We start from the raw sequence: 26,453 nt of genomic DNA on the forward strand, positions 1-26,453 counted from the left end.
ACTTTGCAGCAAAGGCAAATATTAAAATTATAAATCAAATTTTGATTAAAAAATTATGATTAAAAATTTAACATCATTCAAAATTCTTCAAAATTCCTCAGAATTTTTCATATATTTTAAAAAATCTTCAAAAAAATTTAATTTTTTTTAATTCTTAAATTTTTTTCTAAAAACCTTAATAAAATTATCGAAATTCTTTATTTTTTTCAAATTTTTTCATTTTTTTTAAATAAGCTCTTTGTAATAATTCTTAGTAATTAGGCCGGAACAAATTTCAAATCCTTCTTTTGTCTCTCGGAGTTGAATCATCGCAAGGGGGGGGGACAATAAAAATAAAGCAAAAAACTAATGAATTGGAAAAAATTGCATGATAGCTTGCATGCAATAAAATTACATGCTATATCATTGCACAAAACCCATAATTCAAGTAATTTTATGTCGATAATGTCAATGTCGATAATTATAATGTCAATCAAATCAAGAATACAAAAGGTTATAAAACTCTCAACTTCATCAATTTGTTTTTTGCTCATGTAATCTTTCTGATATTTGATAAATTTTCCGAAATTTCCCTAAACTGCAAACTTTATTTATTTCCTCCTTCGGGTTTTTCGGAAATTTCGAAGGGGGGGGGGGGGGGGGGGGTGTGACAAAAGAAGGAAGTGATATTTGTTTCGGCCTTATTCTAAAATCTTTAAAATTAGCCAAAATTCTTAAAAATGTTTTCAAAGTTCTACATTTTTTTTCTAATTTTTTCAAAGTTTTTTTTCCAATATTTTCATGAAAAATTCTCAATATTTTTCGAAACTCTTAAAAATTTTAAATAATTTTGTAAATTTTTTCTTAGGTAAAAAATTTTTACAATTTCTTTAAATTAATGAAAATTTTTAACAATGTTTTCAAAATTCTTCTAAGTTTTTCAGACCTCTTTTCATTTTTTACAAACTTTCAAATTATTCAAAGTTTTTAAATTTTTTTTGAAATTTTTCAACATTTTAAGATTTTTTTTAAATTTTTTTCGAAATTCTTCGAAAAGTTTCAATTTTTCCAAAATTCTTCAAATCTCTTAAAAATTAAAAAAGTTAAAAAAAAATAATTCAAAATTCTTCAAAACTATTGAAGTTTATAAAAATTCTTCAACATATGCCAAAATTCTTCAAATTTAAAAAAATTGAAAATTACAAAAAATTCTTAAAGATTCTTTCAACTTCTTCAATTATCCAAATTTAAAATATCAAAATTATCTAAATTTAAAATACAAATTTGAAATTTCCAAATTTAAAATAATTCAAATTAAAATTTGAAATTTCAATTAACTATTCATGTTTTCATGTAATATTTTTCAATTTTAGAATAAGTTTTAGATATTACAAACCACATTCTTGTTTAGATTTTCTGTAAATTCCTTTCTTTATAATGGAAACCTAATTTTTAACATTTAACTGAAATACTTAAACTGATAAATTTTAATTTTTCACTTAAAATATGTAAAAAAAAAACTTTTCATTGCATGTACGTTTTACAATTTAGAAATTTTCCATTTAATTTGTTAATTTCATGTCAATTCTAAATTTACGCTTTTTCGCTAAATTTCACTATTGTTTTTGCAAATTACACTTTTCTGTTTTTTTTTATCATAGGTTTGTTTATTAAGGCATTTAACTTAGGAAGTTTCATTTTTCCGAGTGTATCCACTTGATTATTCTATGTTGGTAGAAGAACAATCATGATTACTAAACTGTTACTAAAATCTTTAATATTGGAAGAGGGAAGAGGAGTGCTTAGGGTGGACTTTTGAGATCGGTTTTCCGTCTGGTTTCGGTGGGGGCTTCCTGTGCCCAAGTAATTTTAAGTTTTATAGCAGGCTTCTAGATCATGTTAAGCTTTCATAAGAGACTTGAAGAGTCTTACAAAACAATCAGTGTTACTTGGAGTGGCTTCGGTAGTTACTTAGGTTTCCGTCTTCCTGGCCAGCCTTCGTGGTGTTTGTCGAACCCGTCGAATGGGATGTTGCTCTATTAGGTAGACGAAACGAACGTTATTTTGTTTGTTCTAAAATTTACAAATTCTATACATAAGTATTCCAAAATAAATTTATTTAAATTTGGAAGTATCATTTATTTATGTTTTAAATTTATAATCTGTGATCTCGAAATGAGGATATAAAACTTTCAATTGAGAAGTATGAATTTTGACGTCAATTTTCTTATCAAGAATGTTATATGTTATTTTTTTTTGAATTTTGAAATTTTAATCTTGTTCGTCAAATATGAAGTTAGAATACATAAACCTTAGTTCTTTTAGAAATGGGACACTTTCTGGTAACGAATTTTCTAGTTATCGGACATAAAAAAATGTTGAAATCACCTTTTCGCCTGTAAAAAATATTATCCGAACTTATTTTCAAATTTTTAAAATGATGCGTTTTCGAGATATATACGATGCAAGAGAAAAAGAAAAAAAAATGTACAGTTTCCTTTCAAATTCATCATCATCAAAATCTAAAGTTGTCTAAATCGTTGTTTATTCAAAAAAAAATCTGTGCGTGAGTAGTGGAAAAGTATGCAAACACTGTCAAAAATCTCCACAAAGTTAAAATTATGCGTTAGATATGCGTTACATTATTTTTTTCAAATTTTGTCATCAATAATCATAAGATTACCTTTTTTTCCTTCATAGAAAGTAATTCGGTCAAACGAATTGTAGCATTCGTAACTGTCCAATTTCTAAATGAACTAAGTTTAAGTCTGTTTCTGCATATTAACACTTTATTCTTGATTCCTACACTTAATTCCTATTTTGAATTCATAATCGTGAATTCCGGTTTAGAATATGAATTCTGGATCTAAACTCTAAATCTCAATTTTGAATCTTTTTTCTGAGTTTTCAAATCTGTGTCGAATCTGAAATTGATTTCCTGATTTCTCAGCTTTTTTTTTTTTCAAATTCTGTACTTTTAAAACCTGACTCTAAATGTATTTTTTTTTGTGTTTTAATGAATTTAGTATGCACATGATTTAATTATATGAAGAAAATTTCCGAGCAAGCATTCCCGCATTGACCGTAAAACGGAGCACGGTGGGTCGGATTGCTTCCGTTGTTGTCTAAGGCAACACGCCGCGGCTGTTAGATCGATAATACTTTAGTGAGAAAATTTCATCCTGAAAATCCAGCCACAAATTCTAGTTCGTAATTGTTGTTAAACTGTTTTCCAGAAATTATGTTATATAAAACACTGGTTTAACTTAGTTGCTGCTAATAGCTGAATTCCCGCCATGGGAAATACGGAGAGTAATGTGACCAGTGGCGTCAAGAAGCAGGCCGGAGTGTCCACCCAGGCCCTGTACAAGTTTGTTAATCTGAAGGGCGGAGGACTACTGGTGGATATGATGAAACGGGCCATCCAAAACAAACAATACGCAGAGATTGATCACGCCATCAAGACCAAGGTGGAACCGTTTCTCTACAATAAGGGCAAAGGCAAGTACATTCCGGTGGCTCAGCTGGTTCTGCTGCGGAATTGCGATAGGCCTCGCTCGAAGCAGCTACCCGAGATAAGGGCCTTGGAAAATCCAGAGGAGGAGTTCGACATTGATGCTTCGTGTCCGGAGGTGAGCGAGGCGGAGTACCAGCGGAACCCGTCGGGGTACAGGGACGTGTGCTGGAATCTCAAGGTAAGGTAGCTGCCCGCCTAGAAGGTGGGGGCGTCAGTGAGAAGCTCAAATCTGGCGGTAAATTTGTGGGCTCACGAGTGAGAATGTTGGGGTGAGAAAAGTTTCTGTGAAAGTCAGTAGACAACTGTTGAATGGACCACAGATGTGGTACAAAAATCACGAATACCGCGTTGAGATTTCTTAATCGAATGCATAACTGAAGTTCTGAAAAAGACCTTTCAATCAGGGTTCACAATCTGAAGTGAAATTAATAATATAGATTAAAAACCAAAATCTGGAAAAACAACAGAATTAAATTTTAAACCAAAATAGAAACTCTAAATTCTAATGAAGATTTCTCATTCAAAATTTATAATAAATTTAAAACTTTTGCCTAGATCAGGTACATTGTTCCTCTGCTTCACTCACCGGTATTAAGATTTTGTTAAAATAAAGAGAATCTACATTCTTATGTAGAAATTGGCCAGAATGTGTAACCTAAATATGGTTAGTCCAAGACAGCAAGTCGAGCAAAAAATCCTTGGAACCGGTACATTATTAAGGGGTTTCTTACTGGATAGTAGACAATTTTCCCTTCAGATGATAATGGGGTTTTCTACCTTAGCTTTCTACTAAATAACTCCTCTCGGTGCAGGTACGGGGCTTTAGAACGTCCAGAGACGAGTTCTGTTTGATTCGCCTATCAAATTGGGATTAAATTAGTTGACTTCGTGATTAGATTTGACCGTATCGGTTATAGTTCCGGTGGCGAAGTCTAGCTAGATCAGGTCAATCAGAGTGATTAGAAGATTTAGGATCAAGTAACAAACATCAGCTGCGAGGGTGGTACGCAGCCTGAATGGAGAGATCGAAACGATGCGGTGGAACCTTTATTGAATTTCGCAAAAAGTTAAATTTTAATCGTTTGTGTTGCGCTGAAAGTAAAAAGTGTATCTGTCACGTTTCGTTTCGATAGTCGGACAAAATTAGACGGACTGGCGAGCCGAAGAACATAGCCTCTTTAACCACTCAAGAGATGGGAAAACCCAACATTAAATCAAAAATGAAAATCCAAGCGAAAACAAACAACACTTAATAAAAGGTTTCTCGAGCAACCAAGCGTCTCCATAAAAAAATGCACTGCTGTCATAGCAGCACTGTCATGGAAAATAACAGATAGCCGGTAGGCCGTTGCGTTAAACATCACTTGAAAGCTTTGTCTTTGTAGACTAGAGTCGTAGCGGAAACGGTCATGTCGAATTTCGAAAACGGATCAAATACTTTATGAAGTGTGCAAAATTTTATCGGTCTCGATCAACCCTCATCCGTTCTTGAGTGTCAATATGACAGTATTCGAAGTTTGGTGGCTTGTAACTTTTTTCAGACGCATCAAAAAATCTGGGACCGCCAATGAACTAATGCAATCCTTAGTTTTGCATCATTACTTTTTTATGAACGCTCCCTGAAATCCCAGACAAAAAAAAACTCCCATTTGGGATCTTGAGTGTCAATTTGACAATCCTCTTTTAAAACCGCTTTATCTCTCTTCTTTCTCAACCGATTTTTATTAAATTTATAGTATTGGAAACTGCGTACTGTTACTCAAATATGATTTTCAGACAATATTCAGCTACAATAATTTATTTTTACTCTATTCAGAGTTTAAGAAGAAAAATCCGATAAAACATGCTTCGAGACTATAGATCATAAAGGGTGATACGGTCGAAATTTGGTCAATATCAACTTGACGTATTTCTTTCAATTTTGCATTTGAATAACCTGAATTTTGCTCCTATTTTGATTTTGGAATTCACTCTTCAGTTGTCAAAATGCCGTCCAAGGAAGAAGGGCAGCGTACACCCATAGAAGAGGTTGCAGAAATCCAATGCCTATTTAGCACATCTCTGTGCCGATAATGCGCTGAAATGTGCACTGTGCCGAAGATGATATGTTTGAAAAACCGTAACTGGCATAAGGACTCGGCTCCCAACAAAAATTATGCATGACCACTACATTGAAGCGAAACAAGAAAAACATTTTATGGGATTTCCTTCCTATTGGATAATTCATCTCAGAAACAAGAAAATAAAAATATAAACTACAGCGCCTGTAGGGAGAGTCGAACTCAAATCATCATCTATATCGTCTTGCCAGTCAGTCATCCTAACCAGTGTACTATTTGAGCTTCATGCAGGACGAGGGATATTTGTCATAGGCTTTCTGTCACCGATCAATCACAAAAAAAAACGCACAGCGGCGGCTTCCCGGCGTTTGGCCGTCTTTCAAGGTAGTCCTTTGTCCTTTGTCGATGGTAACGGGAAAGGGAACGGGAGTGAAGGCAAAGGGAAACCCATTGAATGAGAACTGTGCTTTGCTTACTGCCTGCTATTACATACACACGCTACATATACACAGCTGCTAAAGCCGGGCAGCTTGGCCGGTGCTTGTTTGCCGGTGAATTGAAGGAATATATTCTTGTTGCTTTTGCTACATACACACGCACAGCTTAGCCGTGGTTGTTTGCCGGCGAATTGAATTGAAGGAATGTTTTTTTTTGTTGTTGCTTTTACTGCATACACACGCACTTTCGGCCGTGGTTGTTTGCCGGTGAATTGAAGGGATTGAATTAGAAGGATGTTTTTGTTGTTGCTTTTGCTACATTCACACGCACAGCGCTCGGTTCGCTGGCTGCCTGGTGTTGGCCGGTATTTATTTCTATCCTTCTTCGTCTTGTGATGCGATAGGGAGGGACGTGAAAGCGTTTTTATTTTGTTTCTTTCAGACATACGCAATTCGGTTAACTTGGGAGATTAATGCCGGTGGGCAGGGACCGACAAAAAACACAAACACAACACAGTACATATCGTGCAACACAAATCCTGAAGTGCTGACACATAATTTTCGTGTGCGACACTTCGGTTTGGCACAGCACTTCAATTGTGTTGTGTTTCATCAAATCAACACGACACAGTTTCCAGTTGTGTCGTGTCGAAAAGAACACAGTTGTGCTCAGCACGCAACACAGTGTGTTGTTACGAGCATGGCTATTTATTACCCGTCGCGTTTGACTGGACATAATTTCTTCGTATTTAACATGGAAAAGTTCTTCACTCACATTTTGTCGAGAAAGAAGCTTGAAAGCAAACGAAAAAAATCCATCCAGTTCGGCTGCTGGCTGGTAGGCAACAATGATAATCACATCGTTTCGGGACCGGCACACGAAAACACTGTGTCGTCAACTGTGTCGAATTTTGTGTCGTTGCAGTACTGTGCTATGTTGCGGCCGACACGCAACAAAAGAAGATCAACACAGACACAGCACAGTTTCGTTTCTGATCAGGCGGCGGCAACGCTATTCAAACCGTATGGAGCACATCTCTCAGATTTCCCCTCAGATTTCTCCTTTTTTGACAGATTTAAGCTTTTTTCTTCAGATTTGAGCTTTCATCTCCTATACTCTCAAGGCAAAAAAAGCTTAAATCTGAGGAAAAAAAGCTTAAAAACGAGATTCACGACCACTTATTTAAAAGATGTTGGTCACACGATACATAGATAAATCGTGTAAAGTTGCCGGGTCCTGTTTCTGATGTGCCGTGTCATCAAATTGTGTTGCACTTACTGTGTTCGTGCTGTTTTCGGTCCCTGCCGGTGGGAGCAAATCGAATCAGCACCGATCGCGTTATCTTCTTGTACCAATGATGCTATGTAATTGACTACACGCCATTGGCACAGAGGCTGAATTTTGGGTGTATCAAAGTTTTGCTCGCGCATCGCAAAAATCCGAGCTACTCGCACGCAAAGCTGGCAAAATCGCTAAAAGTTGCCAAATCAACCGTTACAAATGTAATTAAAGTGTTTGGGGAACGTTTGTCGACAGCCAGGAAGTCTGGATCGGGGGGAAATCGAAAACCGGAAGCCGCTGAGACAACAAAGAGAGTTGCCGGTAGTTTCAAGCGAAACCCTAACCTCTCTCTCCGAAATGCAAATAAGCTGGGTGTATCGTCTACAACCGTGCATCGAGCCAAAAAACGAGCCGGACTATCGACTTACAAGAAGGTAGTGACTCCAAATCGCGATAATAAACAAAATACGACGGCCAAAGCGCGATCCCGGAGGCTGTACACGTTTGGCAAGCCATCTGTACCTGTGGCTTGAAAAGCAGCATTTTCATAGCTTCCGGGACTGTCAACCAAGAAATTTACGTGAAAGAGTGTTTGAATAAACGTCTGCTGCCTTTCCTGAAGAAACACGGTACAAAATCTGATGGCAGGGGATAAGCGTATGGCCCGGCAATTCGGATTTGGAAAAGCGGAAACCTAACTGAATTTTATACTAATTAAACTTGAAAAAGATATTTAATTTGATTTTTTAAATAAACGATTTCACCGATTTACACGCGTTTTCCCTTGACCAATTTTTGACCGTATCAATATATATTTTGCGATCGGATCACGGGAAGGGGTTGCTCAACGAGCCTATGGTTTGTATGGGATTTTGAGACATTTTGTTCGGGAGGAACATAATAATCTAGTTTTTCATGAATAAATTTGGTCCCCTTCAGCCGGGGAAATATAAATTATTTTAAAGGAAAAGGACATTCACTAACAAGATAGATATTCTTGTGTAGAAACGAGCCTGCAATTGAGGGATTTAAGTTAGGGTTTTTTTTTTCAAATACACTTAATTTATTGGAATTGCAAAAATTGGTTAAATATTTAATCTTCAGGAAAATAGGAGAATAGGATGCTCAAAATCAGATCACACTAGTCAAAAGTGTCTCCAGATCACATCCTTTTACCCACTCCCCAGAAAAAAATTATTTGCTAGGATGCAGGTGACCTCGGTCCTAAAGCACGAATTTTTTCTTTCATCCCTTTCTCTCTTTTCCAAACTATCTCTTGACTACTAGGACGTGGCCGGCGCCGTTATTGATGGTTAAAGAGAGAGCATCAGTTTTGGGCATTGTGAATGTGCTGTCAGTCCCAGACACCATTCATTTGACCATTGAACAAAACTGGTGGCCTCGGTCAATCACGGAGTAGCAACCATTGGCGATGTGGAATTCGTTCTACTGAGCCACGCCTGCGATCATGGGATTCGAAATGCATTTGATTCAATGTCATTTTACTACCAATAAAGAGTTTTTAAGAAGTATGCTGAGGAAATTCAACGGAATTGTTCAATAATAATTTATTAATAAAAATATAATGAAGCATTTCGGGTTCAATGTTTAAAGGTGGATGTGAGTAGTCAATCAAGCTAAGCTAAGCTAAGCTAAATTTGGTCCCCTTTAGCCGATTTCTTTTGAAAACTGTTTTTCTTAAAGCCTAAACTATGACAAGTATTTCATCGTAAGACTGCATTTCAATTTGATTTATGACAAAAAAGTTATTAGCCTTCAAAAACGGGGTAACTTTTTTCAGGGTGATATTTATCACTGTTAATGCTGCGTCAAAATTTTCGCAGCAGTGTTTCTCATTAATATTTAGTGATGAATATCACCCTGAAAAAAGTTACCCCATTTTTGAAGTCTCATAACTTTTTTTATCTTGACTCGAATCGAAATGCAGTCTTCGGATGAAATATTTTTCGGCCCAAAGGGACCAAAGTTATTCATGAAAAACTGCATTATTATTTTCCTCACGAAAAAAATGCCTCAAAATCCCATACAAACTATAGGCTAGTTGAGCGATTCCTTCCCGTGATCCGATCTGGCCCAAATTTGGCATGATACTTTGTACTAGGCCTAGGATCAATTTAAGCCTGCAGCGCATAACTTTTTCAAATGTCGGGTCATTTGGGGCATTCTAAGCATGACCTATGATCACCAATGAGTGTTCAGAAGAAAATTTTAATCAATGATCAATTTTCCCGAAGATCGCGAGTTGTTTTGACTTCTGAGAAAAAAATATTGACATTTCCTTTTTGTAATTTTTTTTCTAAATCGACAAAAAAAACAGGAATTTTGACAACGTGTTAAAGAAGATTTAAACTAAAAATATTCTTAGATACTTGTTAAAACCATTAATCGAATCGTTTTGCAGTCTTCAACAAAGTTGTTAAATGAGTTAAAATGTTTAATATCAAACACTCAAAGATTTTCCTGAATGATGTCAAAAAAGTTGTTATTGTATCTATTCGAATTTCAAAAATTTTTTTTAAAGGGTTGCATCTCTGAAAAAAGAACATCAAGGTAATATCTAATTCCTTGGTTGGATGAAGGATAATACATTGATTCGAAATCATCTTTAGGTTTTCATGGTTTATTGTTTATTAGTTATCTAAGATCTACTTTATACATAACTGACTGATTTTTAAAATTTACTCACGCCACTTCACTAAAACTGGGCGATACAAACAACTTACAAATGTTTTGAATTTAGGACAACAAAATCTTTAAAAATCTGTTATTAAAACATCGGCACCAAAAATTATGTTTCCTCGTGATATCACTCTGGTTGTTTTTTTTTTAAATAATTTCCATCTAAGTAATCATTGAAAATAATGACAATCTCGAAATCGAAATGCAAATTTTTATCATCACGTGTTGATACGAAATTAAAAAAATGTTCAATTTGACATCAAACACATGTTTCTTTGGTCCTTATTAAATGTTCAAAACAGCGTTGTTGAGTAAAACAAATGATTATTAAAATAGATTTTTTTTTCTCAGATACCCGGTCCGAGTCTCCAACAATAAAAACTAATCAAAGGCTCGAGTTTGAAAACTTCAGAACATAAATACAACAGCTTTGTAGTATTGTAAAACAAACAACGATAATTTACTTAACAAATGGAACGCGCCAATTGGCAACAAGACAAACAACCAAATGAACAACATTTTAAATCCAAAGGTGTCCGTAAACCTTTCCAGGTTAAGCTTCAAATAGAACTGGAACAAATGCCTGTATTTCGGTTATTCATTATTGAATTCAAGATCTTTTTGTATACACATTTAGCGTTTTTTCATACTTTCAAGAAAAAACACAGATACAATTATCGGTCGCGGTTTCGAAGGAATCCTCGAGTTTTTCCTGTAACACGGCTCATTAGGGCGGCGCACACCTTCTTCTTCCATCGTTCTAGCTATCTTAGCTATCTAGGTCCAGGTCTTCATCTGATTGATGTCTTTGACAACCTTTCCTTTTGCCTTGAGATTCCTCTTCATGATTATCCAGTATTTCTCAATAGGGCGGAACTGGGGGCAGTTGGGTGGGTTAAGCTTTTTCGGAACAAACTGGAACCCTTTCTCTGCACATCGTTCTTGAACGACTTTGCTGTAATGACAGCTTGCCAAATCTGGCCAAAACATTACGAGATGGTCGTGGGATCGAATGAACGGAATAATTCGTTTTTTGAGACACTATTTTTGTTATAGTTCCGACGTCAATATCATAATCATTCGGACAAATTTGTCGTCAAAAACAAATTTAAATAAGGCTGAAAAGTCCCCCGAGCCGTTGGCAAGTAAAAAGCCTTGACATAGGTTTAATCTTCCATCAGAAAAAAACCGTCGAACTTGGTTAGCACCTGGTCGTATAGCTTCCAAGCACGGATTTTGGCCACACTATTCTGTTTTATGGTCCGATTTGGCTGTTTGTTAGCTCGATTCAACTTGATTCCTTCCAGAGTCGAATTCTCCTCAAGGTACTTTTGGCAGCACTAATCGTCTCTAAAATCTTACCACTCAGTTTCCGATCGACAGTTCCACTCCGACGATTGACTTGAGACTTCCGAATCGTCATCAATGTTTCCTTATACCGTTTGATAACGGTGAGATTTTCCAAGTAACTGTGCCCAATTTTTTCCCTTCTTTCGGCTTCCATGTCGATTGTTTAAAAAGTACAGTCGGTTTGCGGAATGTCAAAAATATAAACGTGAAGCTGACAAAATTTCCGACACGTTGGCGCCAAGAACTTCTAAATCCGTCCACCAGAAGCGACACAATATGATGAAAATTTTGTTTCAATTCTAAATGAAGCAAGCTTTAGTCCACACTTGGCAACTTGAACTGCGATCTTTGTTGTGAGACGAACTTAATTTGTGGACGAACTTTGTTGTCTGTTGTTGTTGGAACAATAAGGGAGTCTCAATGTCTCCCGAATATCAAAATGGGAGTCACTAAGACCGTCTCGAGACCAATCGCCTCCTGGTGTGGACCAGCCTTAAGAAACACTTTTTCACAAAAATTGACAACGCCAAATCACAAATCTTCGCTTAATTCAGAACACTGCAATAACATAACCGAAAAACTGTTGTTTCACTTTTATAAGAACTTATCAAAAACTTTAATTATGATGAAATTTTCGCGGACGGAGGAAAAAATGCGTGCGGTTTGCGAAAGTCATGGACTACTTCTCCTGAAGAAAATAAAAAAAAAAAAATAAGAAAATCTAGAAGGTGCCTTTATGCTAATTGTTTGTCCTCCATGGTGAAAGCACTGACCATACTGACTGGACACTCGATTTCGTTTTCTGGATAATTTTTCCAACAGTACGCAATGTCGATTCCAGAGTGCGCATCGATCGATTTGAAGAAATGCTATCCCAGTTAGGAAATGCCACCCAACTTTAAAAATAAAACACGCAATTTCTACGATAAAATCGGGCAAAACAGGACCGTTTTTCCTACAGGGCATTTTTTGTCAAATTTTTCAGGTTCGCCACCTGCCGTCGGTATTGCGAACCTGCAAAATCTGACAACAAAAAATTAGACAGAAAATGGTTGAAGTTTTGTTCTAAGTGTCATGTCAGTGTGGTCAGTGGTAAAAGTTCCGGTTAACTGAACCTGTTCAACAATTTGTTGCAAAAATTGAAGATTATGCGATAATAAAGAAAACGAAAAAAAAACGTAAAACCATGCCCACACGAAAGTTTTTGGCCATCCTTTTGGATTTTCCGATAAAAAGCCGGAAGGGTATTGCATATTTTCACAAGTTCATTCATATTATGACCTTCCATTAAAAGTTTATAGAGCTCAGTTATCTGTCTTGGTTTATTTTTATTCATCATCCGAAAAAGTCCATTTTTAATTACTAAAACAATGTTGGCTGTTCTTTGATTGAAATGGACGGTTTTCAAACCATTTTTTGAGGTCATTATTTAAAAAAAAAATCCTCTTGTGGCGCCACATAGCTTCTAATTTCAGCTTTTTTAGGCACTACCAGTTCATTCAACGCTCAAGTCAGTCAGAATAAGAATGTGGATGATTTGAACACATAAAAATATCTTAGAGGTTAAAAGAGATTTTTAATAAGACAATGAAGTAGAAATTGAGAAAGTTTATTCATTGAAACTTGGAAAACATTACAATATTTTTTTCTTTTTCCAGGACCGTGGCGCAGTCGGTGAAACCATTTTGCATTTATGCCTGCTGAACGCTACCTCTCTGCATGCGGATCTAGCCAAGCGGCTTCTTCGCTTCTACCCGAAGCTGATCAACGACGTGTACATGTGCGACGAGTATTACGGGGAAAGTGTGTTGCACGTGGCCATTGTCAACGAGGACCCGGCCATGGTCAAATACCTACTGGACGCCGGATCGGATGTCGACGAACGATGCTGCGGAACGTTCATGTGTCCCGAGGATCAGAAGGCTACCCGGTACGATTCGATAGACACGGAAATCATTTGCGTACTGCCGATGACGAATTACGATGGTTATGTTTACTGGGGGGAGTATCCGTTGAGTTTTGCCGCCTGTTTGGGTCAAGAGGAGTGTTACCGGTTGGTTCTGGCTAGGGGTGCCGATCCGGATAATCAAGACTCGAATGGGAATACGGTGCTGCACATGTTGGTGATCTACGAGAAGGTGTCGATGTTCGATATGGCCTACGAGGTGGGATCTTCGGTGCACATAACCAATCTTCAAAATCTGACTCCATTGACGTTGGCCGCAAAACTGGCCCGGGTTGAGATGTTCTTCCACATTATGAGCATTGAACGGGAGATCTATTGGCAGCTGGGAAGTATTACTTGTGCCGCTTATCCGTTAACATTGATCGATACCATCAATATCCAAACGGGAAACATTCAAAAAGATTCAGCACTCAATTTAGTGGTTTTCGGTGATAAGGACGAACATTTGGATCTACTTGAAGGTGTTCTGATCGATTTGCTCAAGGTGAAGTGGAACAGTTTCGTGAAAGACAAATTCTACCGCCAGTTCTGTGTGTTCTTCTGCTACTTTTGCGTATCACTAATCAGTTTTACTTTAAGAGAAGGACCTGTCAAGGCGGACGAAGCCGAAGCAAATCAAACCACCACGAGCATTCAGCTGAAGAATATGACCCTTGCTGATCTGACGAATATATCTGCAGCATTGATAACGGAACTTAAAGGCAAACTGGTCGGTCTTGAGGCCAACGAAACAAGCTTTGATCCGAACTCGATCGAATACAGTATTTTCTTCGACTCTAAATGTCCTACCATGCTCTACGAAGGCGCCACGGGGAAGTTGAGGTTACTTTCGGAAATCTTTATTCTTATTGGATCGTTTCTGTATCTCATTGGAGCACTGCGAGAATCTCGATTCTTGGGACGCAAAATGTTTATCGAAAATTTGGTAAGTCTAGCATTTTTCTGCGTTTGAATAAGTGTAACACTGTTTCTCCTCATCAGATGATCGCTCCGTCACGAGTTATGTTCCTATTTTCCTGCTGCATTATGATGATTGTTCCGTTCCTAAAAGTGCTTTGCTTCACCGAACTCGAGGATCACGTGGCCGTGGTCATCATGCTCACGACTGCGCCTTACTTTCTCTTCTTTTGTCGGTAAGTCACTAAGTCATTACTTCAATTCAGTTTGTAAATTTGACTTAACCATATTTTAGTGGCTTCAAAACCGTGGGACCGTTCGTGGTGATGATCTATCGCATGGTGATCGGAGATTTGCTGCGGTTTGTCGTTATTTATACGGTGTTTGTGATGGGATTTTCGCAGGCTTACTACATCGTGTTTCTGACCTTTGGTGGCGAGGATAATCCGATGCCCTCACCGATGGAATCGATCGTGGCTATGTTTCTGATGTCACTGGCGAACTTCGGCGATTATTATGGAGCCCTGGAGAATACCGCTCACGAGGGTTGTGCGAAGGTAAGAACTGTTATCAACTGAAGAAGACAAACTTCAAAGCTCAACTTATTCTAAAACTAGGCTTGACAGACTGTAGTTAAAAAAAAACATTTCGAGTAAAAACACTTCATTTTGGGTTGAAAAACTTCAGGTTAATCTAATTTGAACGAAGAAAAACTGAAACGAATTATTTTGGTAGTCAATTGAGACTATGACTAAATCATTGTGAAAATTCAAAAATTGAAAACAATTTCATTAAAATCCAAAACCATACATCCATCTTTTAAAAGGAGAGTCAATGCAAAATAGTTTTGATTCGGACCTCTATTTTTCTAATTTTTTTTTCTAATCATATTTTACGCTTTTTCCTTAAGCATAAAGTCTAGAAAAAATGCATATTACTGGGATAAAAAATTTCAAACTTTGTGTAAATTTTGTTATGACTTTTAAACTGAATCAATTCGGGGTCAATTTTCAATTTCTCAAACCCTGGGGTCTAAAAAGCTTCGTTTTGGTTCAAAACTCATCCAGGATTTTTGGCAGAATTTTTAAGAACGTTTAAATGAGTAAATTTGAACTTTTGGGTTTAAATCAAAAATTACAAAAATGACAAAAAAGACAAAAATGACAAAAATGACAAAAATGACAAAAATGACAAAAATGACAAAAATGACAAAAATGACAAAAATGACAAAAATGACAAAAATGACAAAAATGACAAAAATGACAAAAATGACAAAAATGACAAAAATGACAAAAATGACAAAAATGACAAAAATGACAAAAATGACAAAAATGACAAAAATGACAAAAATGACAAAAATGACAAAAATGACAAAAATGACAAAAATGACAAAAATGACAAAAATGACAAAAATGACAAAAATGACAAAAATGACAAAAATGACAAAAATGACAAAAATGACAAAAATGACAAAAATGACAAAAATGACAAAAATGACAAAAATGACAAAAATGACAAAAATGACAAAAATGACAAAAATGACAAAAATGACAAAAATGACAAAAATGACAAAAATGACAAAAATGACAAAAATGACAAAAATGACAAAAATGACAAAAATGACAAAAATGACAAAAATCACAAAAATGACAAAAATGACAAAAATGACAAAAATGACAAAAATGACAAAAATGACAAAAATGACAAAAATGACAAAAATGACAAAAATGACAAAAATGACAAAAATGACAAAAATGACAAAAATGACAAAAATGACAAAAATGACAAAAATGACAAAAATGACAAAAATGACAAAAATGACAAAAATGACAAAAATGACAAAAATGACAAAAATGACAAAAATGACAAAAATGACAAAAATGACAAAAATGACAAAAATGACAAAAATGACAAAAATGACAAAAATGACAAAAATGACAAAAATGACAAAAATGACAAAAATGACAAAAATGACAAAAATGACAAAAATGACAAAAATGACAAAAATGACAAAAATGACAAAAATGACAAAAATGACAATAAAATGACAAAAATGACAAAAATGACAAAAATGACAAAAATGACAAAAATGACAAAAATGACAAAAATGACGAAAATGACAAAAATGACAAAAATGACAAAAATGACAAAAATGACAAAAATGACAAAAATGACAAAAATGACAAAAATGACAAAAATGACAAAAATGACAAAAATGACAAAAATGACAAAAATGACAAAAATGACAAAAATGACAAAAATGACAAAAATGACAAAAATGACAAAAATGACAAAAATGACAAAAATGACAAAAATGACAAATATGACAAATATGACAAAAATGACAAAAATGACAAAAATGACAAAAATGACAAAAATGACAAAAATGACAAAAATGACAAAAATGACAAAAATGACAAAAATGACAAAAATGACAAAAATGACAAAAATGACAAAAATGACAAAAATGACAAAAATGACAAAAATGACAAAAATGACAAAAATGACAAAAATGACAAAAATGACAAAAATGACAAAAATGACAAAAATGACAAAAATGACAAAAATGACAAAAATGACAAAAATGACGAAAATGACAAAAATGACAAAAATGACAAAAATGACAAAAATGACAAAAATGACAAAAATGACAAAAATGACAAAAATGACAAAAATGACAAAAATGACAAAAATGACAAAAATGACAAAAATGACAAAAATGACAAAAATGACAAAAATGACAAAAATGACAAAAATGACAAAAATGACAAAAATGACAAAAATGACAAAAATGACGAAAATGACAAAGATGACAAAAATGACAAAAATGACAAAAATGACAAAAATGACAAAAATGACAAAAATGACAAAAATGACAAAAATAACAAAAATGACAAAAATGACAAAAATGACAAAAATAACAAAAGTGACAAAAATGACAAAAATGACAAAAATGACAAAAATGACAAAAATGACAAAAATGACAAAAATGACAAAAACGACAGAAATGACAGAAATGACAGAAATGACAAAAATGACAAAAATGACAAAAATGACAAAAATGACAAAAATGACAAAAATGACAAAAATGACAAAAATGACAAAAATGACAAAAATGACAAAAATGACAAAAATGACAAAAATGACAAAAATGACAAAAATGACAAAAATGACAAAAATGACAAAAATGACAAAAATGACAAAAATGACAAAAATGACAAAAATGACAAAAATGACAAAAATGACAAAAATGACAAAAATGACAAAAATGACAAAAATGACAAAAATGACAAAAATGACAAAAATGACAAAAATGACAAAAATGACAAAAATGACAAAAATGACAAAAATCACAAAAATGACAAAAATGACAAAAATGACAAAAATGACAAAAATGACAAAAATGACAAAAATGACAAAAATGACAAAAATGACAAAAATGACAAAAATGACAAAAATGACAAAAATGACAAAAATGACAAAAATGACAAAAATGACAAAAATGACAAAAATGACAAAAATGACAAAAATGACAAAAATGACAAAAATGACAAAAATGACAAAAATGACAAAAATGACAAAAATGACAAAAATGACAAAAATGACAAAAATGACAAAAATGACAAAAATGACAAAAATGACAAAAATGACAAAAATGACAAAAATGACAAAAATGACAAAAATGACAAAAATGACAAAAATGACAAAAATGACAAAAATGACAAAAATGACAAAATGACAAAAATGACAAAAATGACAAAAATGACAAAAATGACAAAAATGACAAAAATGACAAAAATGACAAAAATGACAAAAATGACAAAAATGACAAAAATGACAAAATGACAAAAATGACGAAAAATGACAAAAATGACAAAAATGACAAAAATGACAAAAATGACAAAAATGACAAAAATGACAAAAATGACAAAAATGACAAAAATGACAAAAATGACAAAAATGACAAAAATGACAAAAATGACAAAAATGACAAAAATGACAAAAATGACAAAAATGACAAAAATGACAAAAAATGACAAAAATGACAAAAATGACAAAAATGACAAAAATGACAAAAATGACAAAAATGACAAATATGACAAATATGACAAAAATGACAAAAATGACAAAAATGACAAAAATGACAAAAATGACAAAAATGACAAAAATGACAAAAATGACAAAAATGACAAAAATGACAAAAATGACAAAAATGACAAAAATGACAAAAATGACAAAAATGACAAAAATGACAAAAATGACAAAAATGACAAAAATGACAAAAATGACAAAAATGACAAAAATGACAAAAATGACAAAATGACGAAAATGACAAAAATGACAAAAATGACAAAAATGACAAAAATGACAAAAATGACAAAAATGACAAAAATGACAAAAATGACAAAAATGACAAAAATGACAAAAATGACAAAAATGACAAAAATGACAAAAATGACAAAAATGACAAAAATGACAAAATGACAAAATTGACAAAATTGACAAAACTGACAAAACTGACAAAAATGACAAAAATGACAAAAATGACAAAAATGACAAAAATGACAAAATGACAAAAATGACAAAAATGACAAAAATGACAAAAATGACAAAAATGACAAAAATGACAAAAATGACAAAAATGACAAAAATGACAAAAATGACAAAAATGACAAAAATGACAAAAATGACAAAAATGACAAAAATGACAAAAATGACAAAAATGACAAAAATGACAAAAATGACAAAAATGACAAAAATGACAAAAATGACAAAAAATGACAAAAATGACAAAAATGACAAAAATGACAAAAATGACAAAAATGACAAAAATGACAAAAATGACAAAAATGACAAAAATGACAAAAATGACAAAAATGACAAAAATGACAAAAATGACAAAAATGACAAAAATGACAAAAATGACAAAAATGACAAAAATGACAAAAATGACAAAAATGACAAAAATGACAAAAATGACAAAAATGACAAAAATGACAAAAATGACAAAAATGACAAAAATGACAAAAATGACAAAAATGACAAAAATGACAAAAATGACAAAAATGACAAAAATGACAAAAATGACAAAAATGACAAAAATGACAAAAATGACAAAAATGACAAAAATGACAAAAATGACAAAAATGACAAAAATGACAAAAATGACAAAAATGACAAAAATGACAAAAATGACAAAAATGACAAAAATGACAAAAATGACAAAAATGACAAAAATGACAAAAATGACAAAAATGACCAAAATGACAAAAATGACAAAAATGACAAAAATTACAAAAATTACAAAAATGACAAAAATCATAAAATTGACAAAATTGACAAAATTGACAAAATTGACAAAATTGACAAAATTGACAAAATTGACAAAATTGACAAAATTGACAAAATTGATAAAATTGACAAAATTGACAAAATTGACAAAATTGACAAAATTGACAAAATTGACAAAATTGACAAAATTGACAAAATTGACAAAATTGACAAAATTGACAAAATTGACAAAATTGACAAAATTGACAAAATTGACCAAATTGACAAAATTGACAAAATTGACAAAAATTGACAAAAATGACAATGTAATTTTTTGTCATTTTTGTCTTTTTTGTCATTTTTGTCATTTTTGTCATTTTTGTCATTTTTGTCATTTTTGTCATTTTTGTCATTTTTGTCATTTTTGTCATTTTTGTCATTTTTGTCATTTTTGTCATTTTTGTCATTTTTGTCATTTTTGTCATTTTTGTCATTTTTGTCATTTTTGCCATTTTTGTCATTTTTGTCATTTTTGTCATTTTTGTCATTTTTGTCATTTTTGTCATTTTTGTCATTTTTGTCATTTTTGTCATTTTTGTCATTTTTGTCATTTTTGTCATTTTTGTCATTTTTGTCATTTTTGTCATTTTTGTCATTTTTGTCATTTTTGTCATTTTTGTCATTTTTGTCATTTTTGTCATTTTTGTCATTTTTGTCATTTTTGTCATTTTTGTCATTTTTGTCATTTTTGTCATTTTTGTCATTTTTGTCATTTTTGTCATTTTTGTCATTTTTGTCATTTTTGTCATTTTTGTCATTTTTGTCATTTTTGTCATTTTTGTCATTTTTGTCATTTTTGTCATTTTTGTCATTTTTGTCATTTTTGTCATTTTTGTCATTTTTGTCATTTTTGTCATTTTTGTCATTTTTGTCATTTTTGTCATTTTTGTCATTTTTGTCATTTTTGTCATTTTTGTCATTTTTGTCATTTTTGTCATTTTTGTCATTTTTGTCATTTTTGTCATTTTTGTCATTTTTGTCATTTTTGTCATTTTTGTCATTTTTGTCATTTTTGTCATTTTTGTCATTTTTGTCATTTTTGTCATTTTTGTCATTTTTGTCATTTTTGTCATTTTTGTCATTTTTGTCATTTTTGTCATTTTTGTCATTTTTGTCATTTTTGTCATTTTTGTCATTTTTGTCATTTTTGTCATTTTTGTCATTTTTGTCATTTTTGTCATTTTTGTCATTTTTGTCATTTTTGTCATTTTTGTCATTTTTGTCATTTTTGTCATTTTTGTCATTTTTGTCATTTTTGTCATTTTTGTCATTTTTGTCATTTTTGTCATTTTTGTCATTTTTGTCATTTTTGTCATTTTTGTCATTTTTGTCATTTTTGTCATTTTTGTCATTTTTGTCATTTTTGTCATTTTTGTCATTTTTGTCATTTTTGTCATTTTTGTCATTTTTGTCATTTTTGTCATTTTTGTCATTTTTGTCATTTTTGTCATTTTTGTCATTTTTGTCATTTTTGTCATTTTTGTCATTTTTGTCATTTTTGTCATTTTTGTCATTTTTGTCATTTTTGTCATTTTTGTCATTTTTGTCATTTTTGTCATTTTTGTCATTTTTGTCATTTTTGTCATTTTTGTCATTTTTGTCATTTTTGTCATTTTTGTCATTTTTGTCATTTTTGTCATTTTTGTCATTTTTGTCATTTTTGTCATTTTTGTCATTTTTGTCATTTTTGTCATTTTTGTCATTTTTGTCATTTTTGTCATTTTTGTCATTTTTGTCATTTTTGTCATTTTTGTCATTTTTGTCATTTTTGTCATTTTTGTCATTTTTGTCATTTTTGTCATTTTTGTCATTTTTGTCATTTTTGTCAAATTTATCACTTTTTGTTTTTTTTTTGTCAAATTTATCACTTTAAGTTATTTTTGTCATTTTAACTTTTTTGTCGTTTTTGTCATTTTTGTCATTTTGTCTTTGTGATTATTGTCATTTATGTCATTTATGTCATTTGTGTCATTTTGTTCATTTTGGTAATTTTTGTCATTTTTGCCGTTTTTGTCATTTTTGTCATTTCTGTCATTTCTGTCATTTCTGTCGTTTTTGTCATTTTTGTCATTTTTGTCATTTTTGTCATTTTTGTCATTTTTGTCATTTTTGTCATTTTTGTCATTTTTGTAATTTTTGTAATTTTTGTAATTTTTGTCATTTTTGTCATTTTTGTCATTTTTGTCATTTTTGTCATTTTTGTCATATTTGTCATTTTTGTCATTTTTGTCATTTTTGTCATTTTTGTCATTTTTGTCATTTTTGTCATTTTTGTCATTTTTGTCATTTTTGTCATTTTTGTCATTTTTGTCATTTTTGTCATTTTTGTCATTTTTGTCATTTTTGTCATTTTTGTCATTTTTGTCATTTTTGTCATTTTTGTCACTTTTGTTATTTTTGTCATTTTTGTCATTTTTGTCATTTTTGTTATTTTTGTCATTTTTGTCATTTTTGTCATTTTTGTCATTTTTGTCATTTTTGTCATTTTTGTCATTTTTGTCATTTTTGTCATCTTTGTCATTTTCGTCATTTTTGTCATTTTTGTCATTTTTGTCATTTTTGTCATTTTTGTCATATTTGTCATTTTTGTCATTTTTGTCATTTTTGTCATTTTTGTCATTTTTGTCATTTTTGTCATTTTTGTCATTTTTGTCATTTTTGTCATTTTTGTCATTTTTTGTCATTTTTGTCATTTTTGTCATTTTTGTCATTTTTGTCATTTTTGTCATTTTTGTCATTTTTGTCATTCATGACAAAAATTGTCATTTTTGTCATTTTTGTCATTTTTGTCATTTTTGTCATTTTTGTCATTTTTGTCATTTTTGTCATTTTTGTCATTTTTGTCATTTTTGTCATTTTTGTCATTTTTGTCATTTTTGTCATTTTTGTCATTTTTGTCATTTTTGTCATTTTTGTCATTTTTGTCATTTTTGTCATTTTTGTCATTTTTGTCATTTTTGTCATTTTTGTCATTTTTGTCATTTTTGTCATTTTTGTCATTTTTGTCATTTTTGTCATTTTTGTCATTTTTGTCATTTTTGTCATTTTTGTCATTTTTGTCATTTTTGTCATTTTTTGTCATTTTTGTCATTTTTGTCATTTTTGTCATTTTTGTCATTTTTGTCATTTTTGTCATGAATGACAAAAATGACAAAAATGACAAAAATGACAAAAATGACAAAAATGACAAAAATGACAAAAATGACAAAAATGACAAAAATGACAAAAATGACAAAAATGACAAAAATGACAAAAATGACAAAAATGACAAAAATGACAAAAATGACAAAAATTTTTGTCATTTTTGTCATTTTTGTCATGAATGACAAAAATGACAAAAATGACAAAAATGACAAAAATGACAAAAATGACAAAAATGACAAAAATGACAAAAATGACAAAAATGACAAAAATGACAAAAATGACAAAAATGACAAAAATGACAAAAATGACAAAAATGACAAAAATGACAAAAATGACAAAAATGACAAAAATGACAAAAATGACAAAAATGACAAAAATGACAAAAATGACAAAAATGACAAAAATGACAAAAATGACAAAAATGACAAAAATGACAAAAATGACAAAAATGACAAAAATGACAAAAATGACAAAAATGACAAAAATGACAAAAATGACAAAAATGACAAAAATGACAAAAATGACAAAAATGACAAAAATGACAAAAATGACAAAAATGACAAAAATGACAAAAATGACAAAAATGACAAAAATGACAAAAATGACAAAAATGACAAAAATGACAAAAATGACAAAAATGACAAAAATGACAAAAATGACAAAAATGACAAAAATGACAAAAATGACAAAAATGACAAAAATGACAAAAATGACAAAAATGACAAAAATGACAAAAATGACAAAAATGACAAAAATGACAAAAATGACAAAAATGACAAAAATGACAAAAATGACAAAAATGACAAAAATGACAAAAATGACAAAAATGACAAAAATGACAAAAATGACAAAAATGACGAAAATGACAAAAATGACAAAAATGACAAAAATGACAAAAATGACAAAAATGACAAAAATGACAAAAATGACAAAAATGACAAAAATGACAAAAATGACAAAAATGACAAAAATGACAAAAATGACAAAAATGACAAAAATGACAAAAATGACAAAAATGACAAAAATGACAAAAATGACAAAAATGACAAAAATGACAAAAATGACAAAAATGACAAAAATGACAAAAATGACAAAAATGACAAAAATGACGAAAATGACAAAAATGACAAAAATGACAAAAATGACAAAAATGACAAAAATGACAAAAATGACAAAAATGACAAAAATGACAAAAATGACAAAAATGACAAAAATGACAAAAATGACAAAAATGACAAAAATGACAAAAATGACAAAAATGACAAAAATGACAAAAATGACAAAAATGACAAAAATGACAAAATTGACAAAATTGACAAAACTGACAAAACTGACAAAAATGACAAAAATGACAAAAATGACAAAAATGACAAAAATGACAAAAATGACAAAAATGACAAAAATGACAAAAATGACAAAAATGACAAAAATGACAAAAATGACAAAAATGACAAAAATGACAAAAATGACAAAAATGACAAAAATGACAAAAATGACAAAAATGACAAAAATGACAAAATTGACAAAACTGACAAAAATGACAAAAATGACAAAAATGACAAAAATGACAAAAATGACAAAAATGACAAAAATGACAAAAATGACAAAAATGACAAAAATGACAAAAATGACAAAAATGACAAAAATGACAAAAATGACAAAAATGACAAAAATGACAAAAATGACAAAAATGACAAAAATGACAAAAATGACAAAAATGACAAAAATGACAAAAATGACAAAAATGACAAAAATGACAAAAATGACAAAAATGACAAAAATGACAAAAATGACAAAAATGACAAAAATGACAAAAATGACAAAAATGACAAAAATGACAAAAATGACAAAAATGACAAAAATGACAAAAATGACAAAAATGACAAAAATGACAAAAATGACAAAAATGACAAAAATGACAAAAATGACAAAAATGACAAAAATGACAAAAATGACAAAAATGACAAAAATGACAAAAATGACAAAAATGACAAAAATGACAAAAATGACCAAAATGACAAAAATGACAAAAATGACAAAAATGACAAAAATTACAAAAATGACAAAAATCATAAAATTGACAAAATTGACAAAATTGACAAAATTGACAAAATTGACAAAATTGACAAAATTGACAAAATTGACAAAATTGACAAAATTGACAAAATTGACAAAATTGACAAAATTGACAAAATTGACAAAATTGACAAAATTGACAAAATTGACAAAATTGACAAAATTGACCAAATTGACAAAATTGACAAAATTGACAAAAATTGACAAAAATGACAATGTAATTTTTTGTCATTTTTGTCTTTTTTGTCATTTTTGTCATTTTTGTCATTTTTGTCATTTTTGTCATTTTTGTCATTTTTGTCATTTTTGTCATTTTTGTCATTTTTTTCATTTTTGTCATTTTTGTCATTTTTGTCATTTTTGTCATTTTTGTCATTTTTGTCATTTTTGTCATTTTTGTCATTTTTGTCATTTTTGTCATTTTTGTCATTTTTGTCATTTTTGTCATTTTTGTCATTTTTGTCATTTTTGTCATTTTTGTCATTTTTGTCATTTTTGTCATTTTTGTCATTTTTGTCATTTTTGTCATTTTTGTCAATTTTGTCATTTTTGTCAATTTTATCATTTTTGTCATTTTTATCATTTTTGTCATTTTTATCATTTTTGTCATTTTTGTCACTTCTGTCACTTTTGTTATTTTTGTCATTTTTGTCATTTTTGTCATCTTTGTCATTTTTTTCATTTTTGCCATTTTGATCATTTTTATGATTTTTACTAAGTAGCGTTTTGTATTGATGAATGCATGCGTTTTGTGACCTAAATTTGTAAGAGATGTAAATGTTAAGTGATAGAAAAGATAGGAGCAATCAACTCAAGGTCGTTGAAAATAAATATTTTTCTCCTTTTGCCAATTGCAGGTCCTGTTTGTGATTTATATGGTGACGGTTGCGGTGCTGCTTGTCAACTTGCTCATCGCCATGATGGGAAATACGTACACCAAAATCGCGGAAACCAAAAACGAATGGCAACGGCAGTGGGCCCGCATCGTGCTGGTGGTGGAGCGCGGAGTTCCTCCGTCGGAACGGCTCAAACACTTTATGGCCTACTCGCAGCCCATGTCCGATGGGAGCCGCGGGTTGGTGCTGCGGTTGAACATGAGCGTAATTATAAATTCATTGCATCCTTGGCAGCGAAATGAAGATCTTACTAACCCAGCTCGCCGCTTTGCCCTTCGGCCTTCGGGAAGTTCTCTCGGTTGGTTGTTGGACCACCACCATCATCGTCATCCAGCATCTTTTGAATGGCGGAGCTGGGTTCAATTTTAATTACTTTCTATTTGACTGTTTTTTTTACCTTCTTTGGTTTATTTTTCCCACAGGATGAGGAAAAGGAAGAAATGAAAGAGATCATGGAGATGAAACACGTCCACGAGCGGTTGTCAAAGAAGCGCCAGGTCGAACGGGAGGCCCGGGCAGAGAAGCGGCGGCTCATTATGGAAAAGTACGCAAATATGTCCTAGTTACGTACGCTAGAATGCCCCCGGTTGGTTCCGTTCTAAACATAGCATTATTATTATTATCGAAAAGAATTGTTACTCTATAGCTAAATTGTTTCCTTTTTAACGAATAAATTCTTCCATTCATGTTCTAGAGATGGTTGTTTTTTTATAATACCTACCTTATTTGAAATGGCTCATACGATTAAAGAGATGGTTGTTGTCTAGTTGAATTCCAAAATTATTAAAGATAATTCAATCACATTCATCAAAAAGTTC

General features: G+C 31.5%; 1 protein-coding gene across 1 annotated transcript; it reads left to right on the forward strand.

Moving 5' to 3' along the window:
* Positions 1–3,174: 3,174 nt before the first annotated feature.
* Positions 3,175–26,311, forward strand: LOC129749860 (transient receptor potential cation channel subfamily V member 3). Its single transcript, XM_055744956.1, has 6 exons — positions 3,175–3,674; positions 12,984–14,216; positions 14,273–14,424; positions 14,484–14,745; positions 25,597–25,839; positions 26,058–26,311. Exons 1-6 carry the CDS (start codon positions 3,276–3,278, stop codon positions 26,196–26,198), a joined length of 2,430 nt encoding a protein of 809 aa, XP_055600931.1. The 5' UTR covers positions 3,175–3,275; the 3' UTR covers positions 26,199–26,311.
* Positions 26,312–26,453: the final 142 nt, after the last annotated feature.

This window comes from Uranotaenia lowii, chromosome 2 (genome assembly GCF_029784155.1).
Source record: "Uranotaenia lowii strain MFRU-FL chromosome 2, ASM2978415v1, whole genome shotgun sequence".
In the NCBI taxonomy this organism is placed as follows: Eukaryota; Metazoa; Arthropoda; class Insecta; order Diptera; family Culicidae; genus Uranotaenia; species Uranotaenia lowii.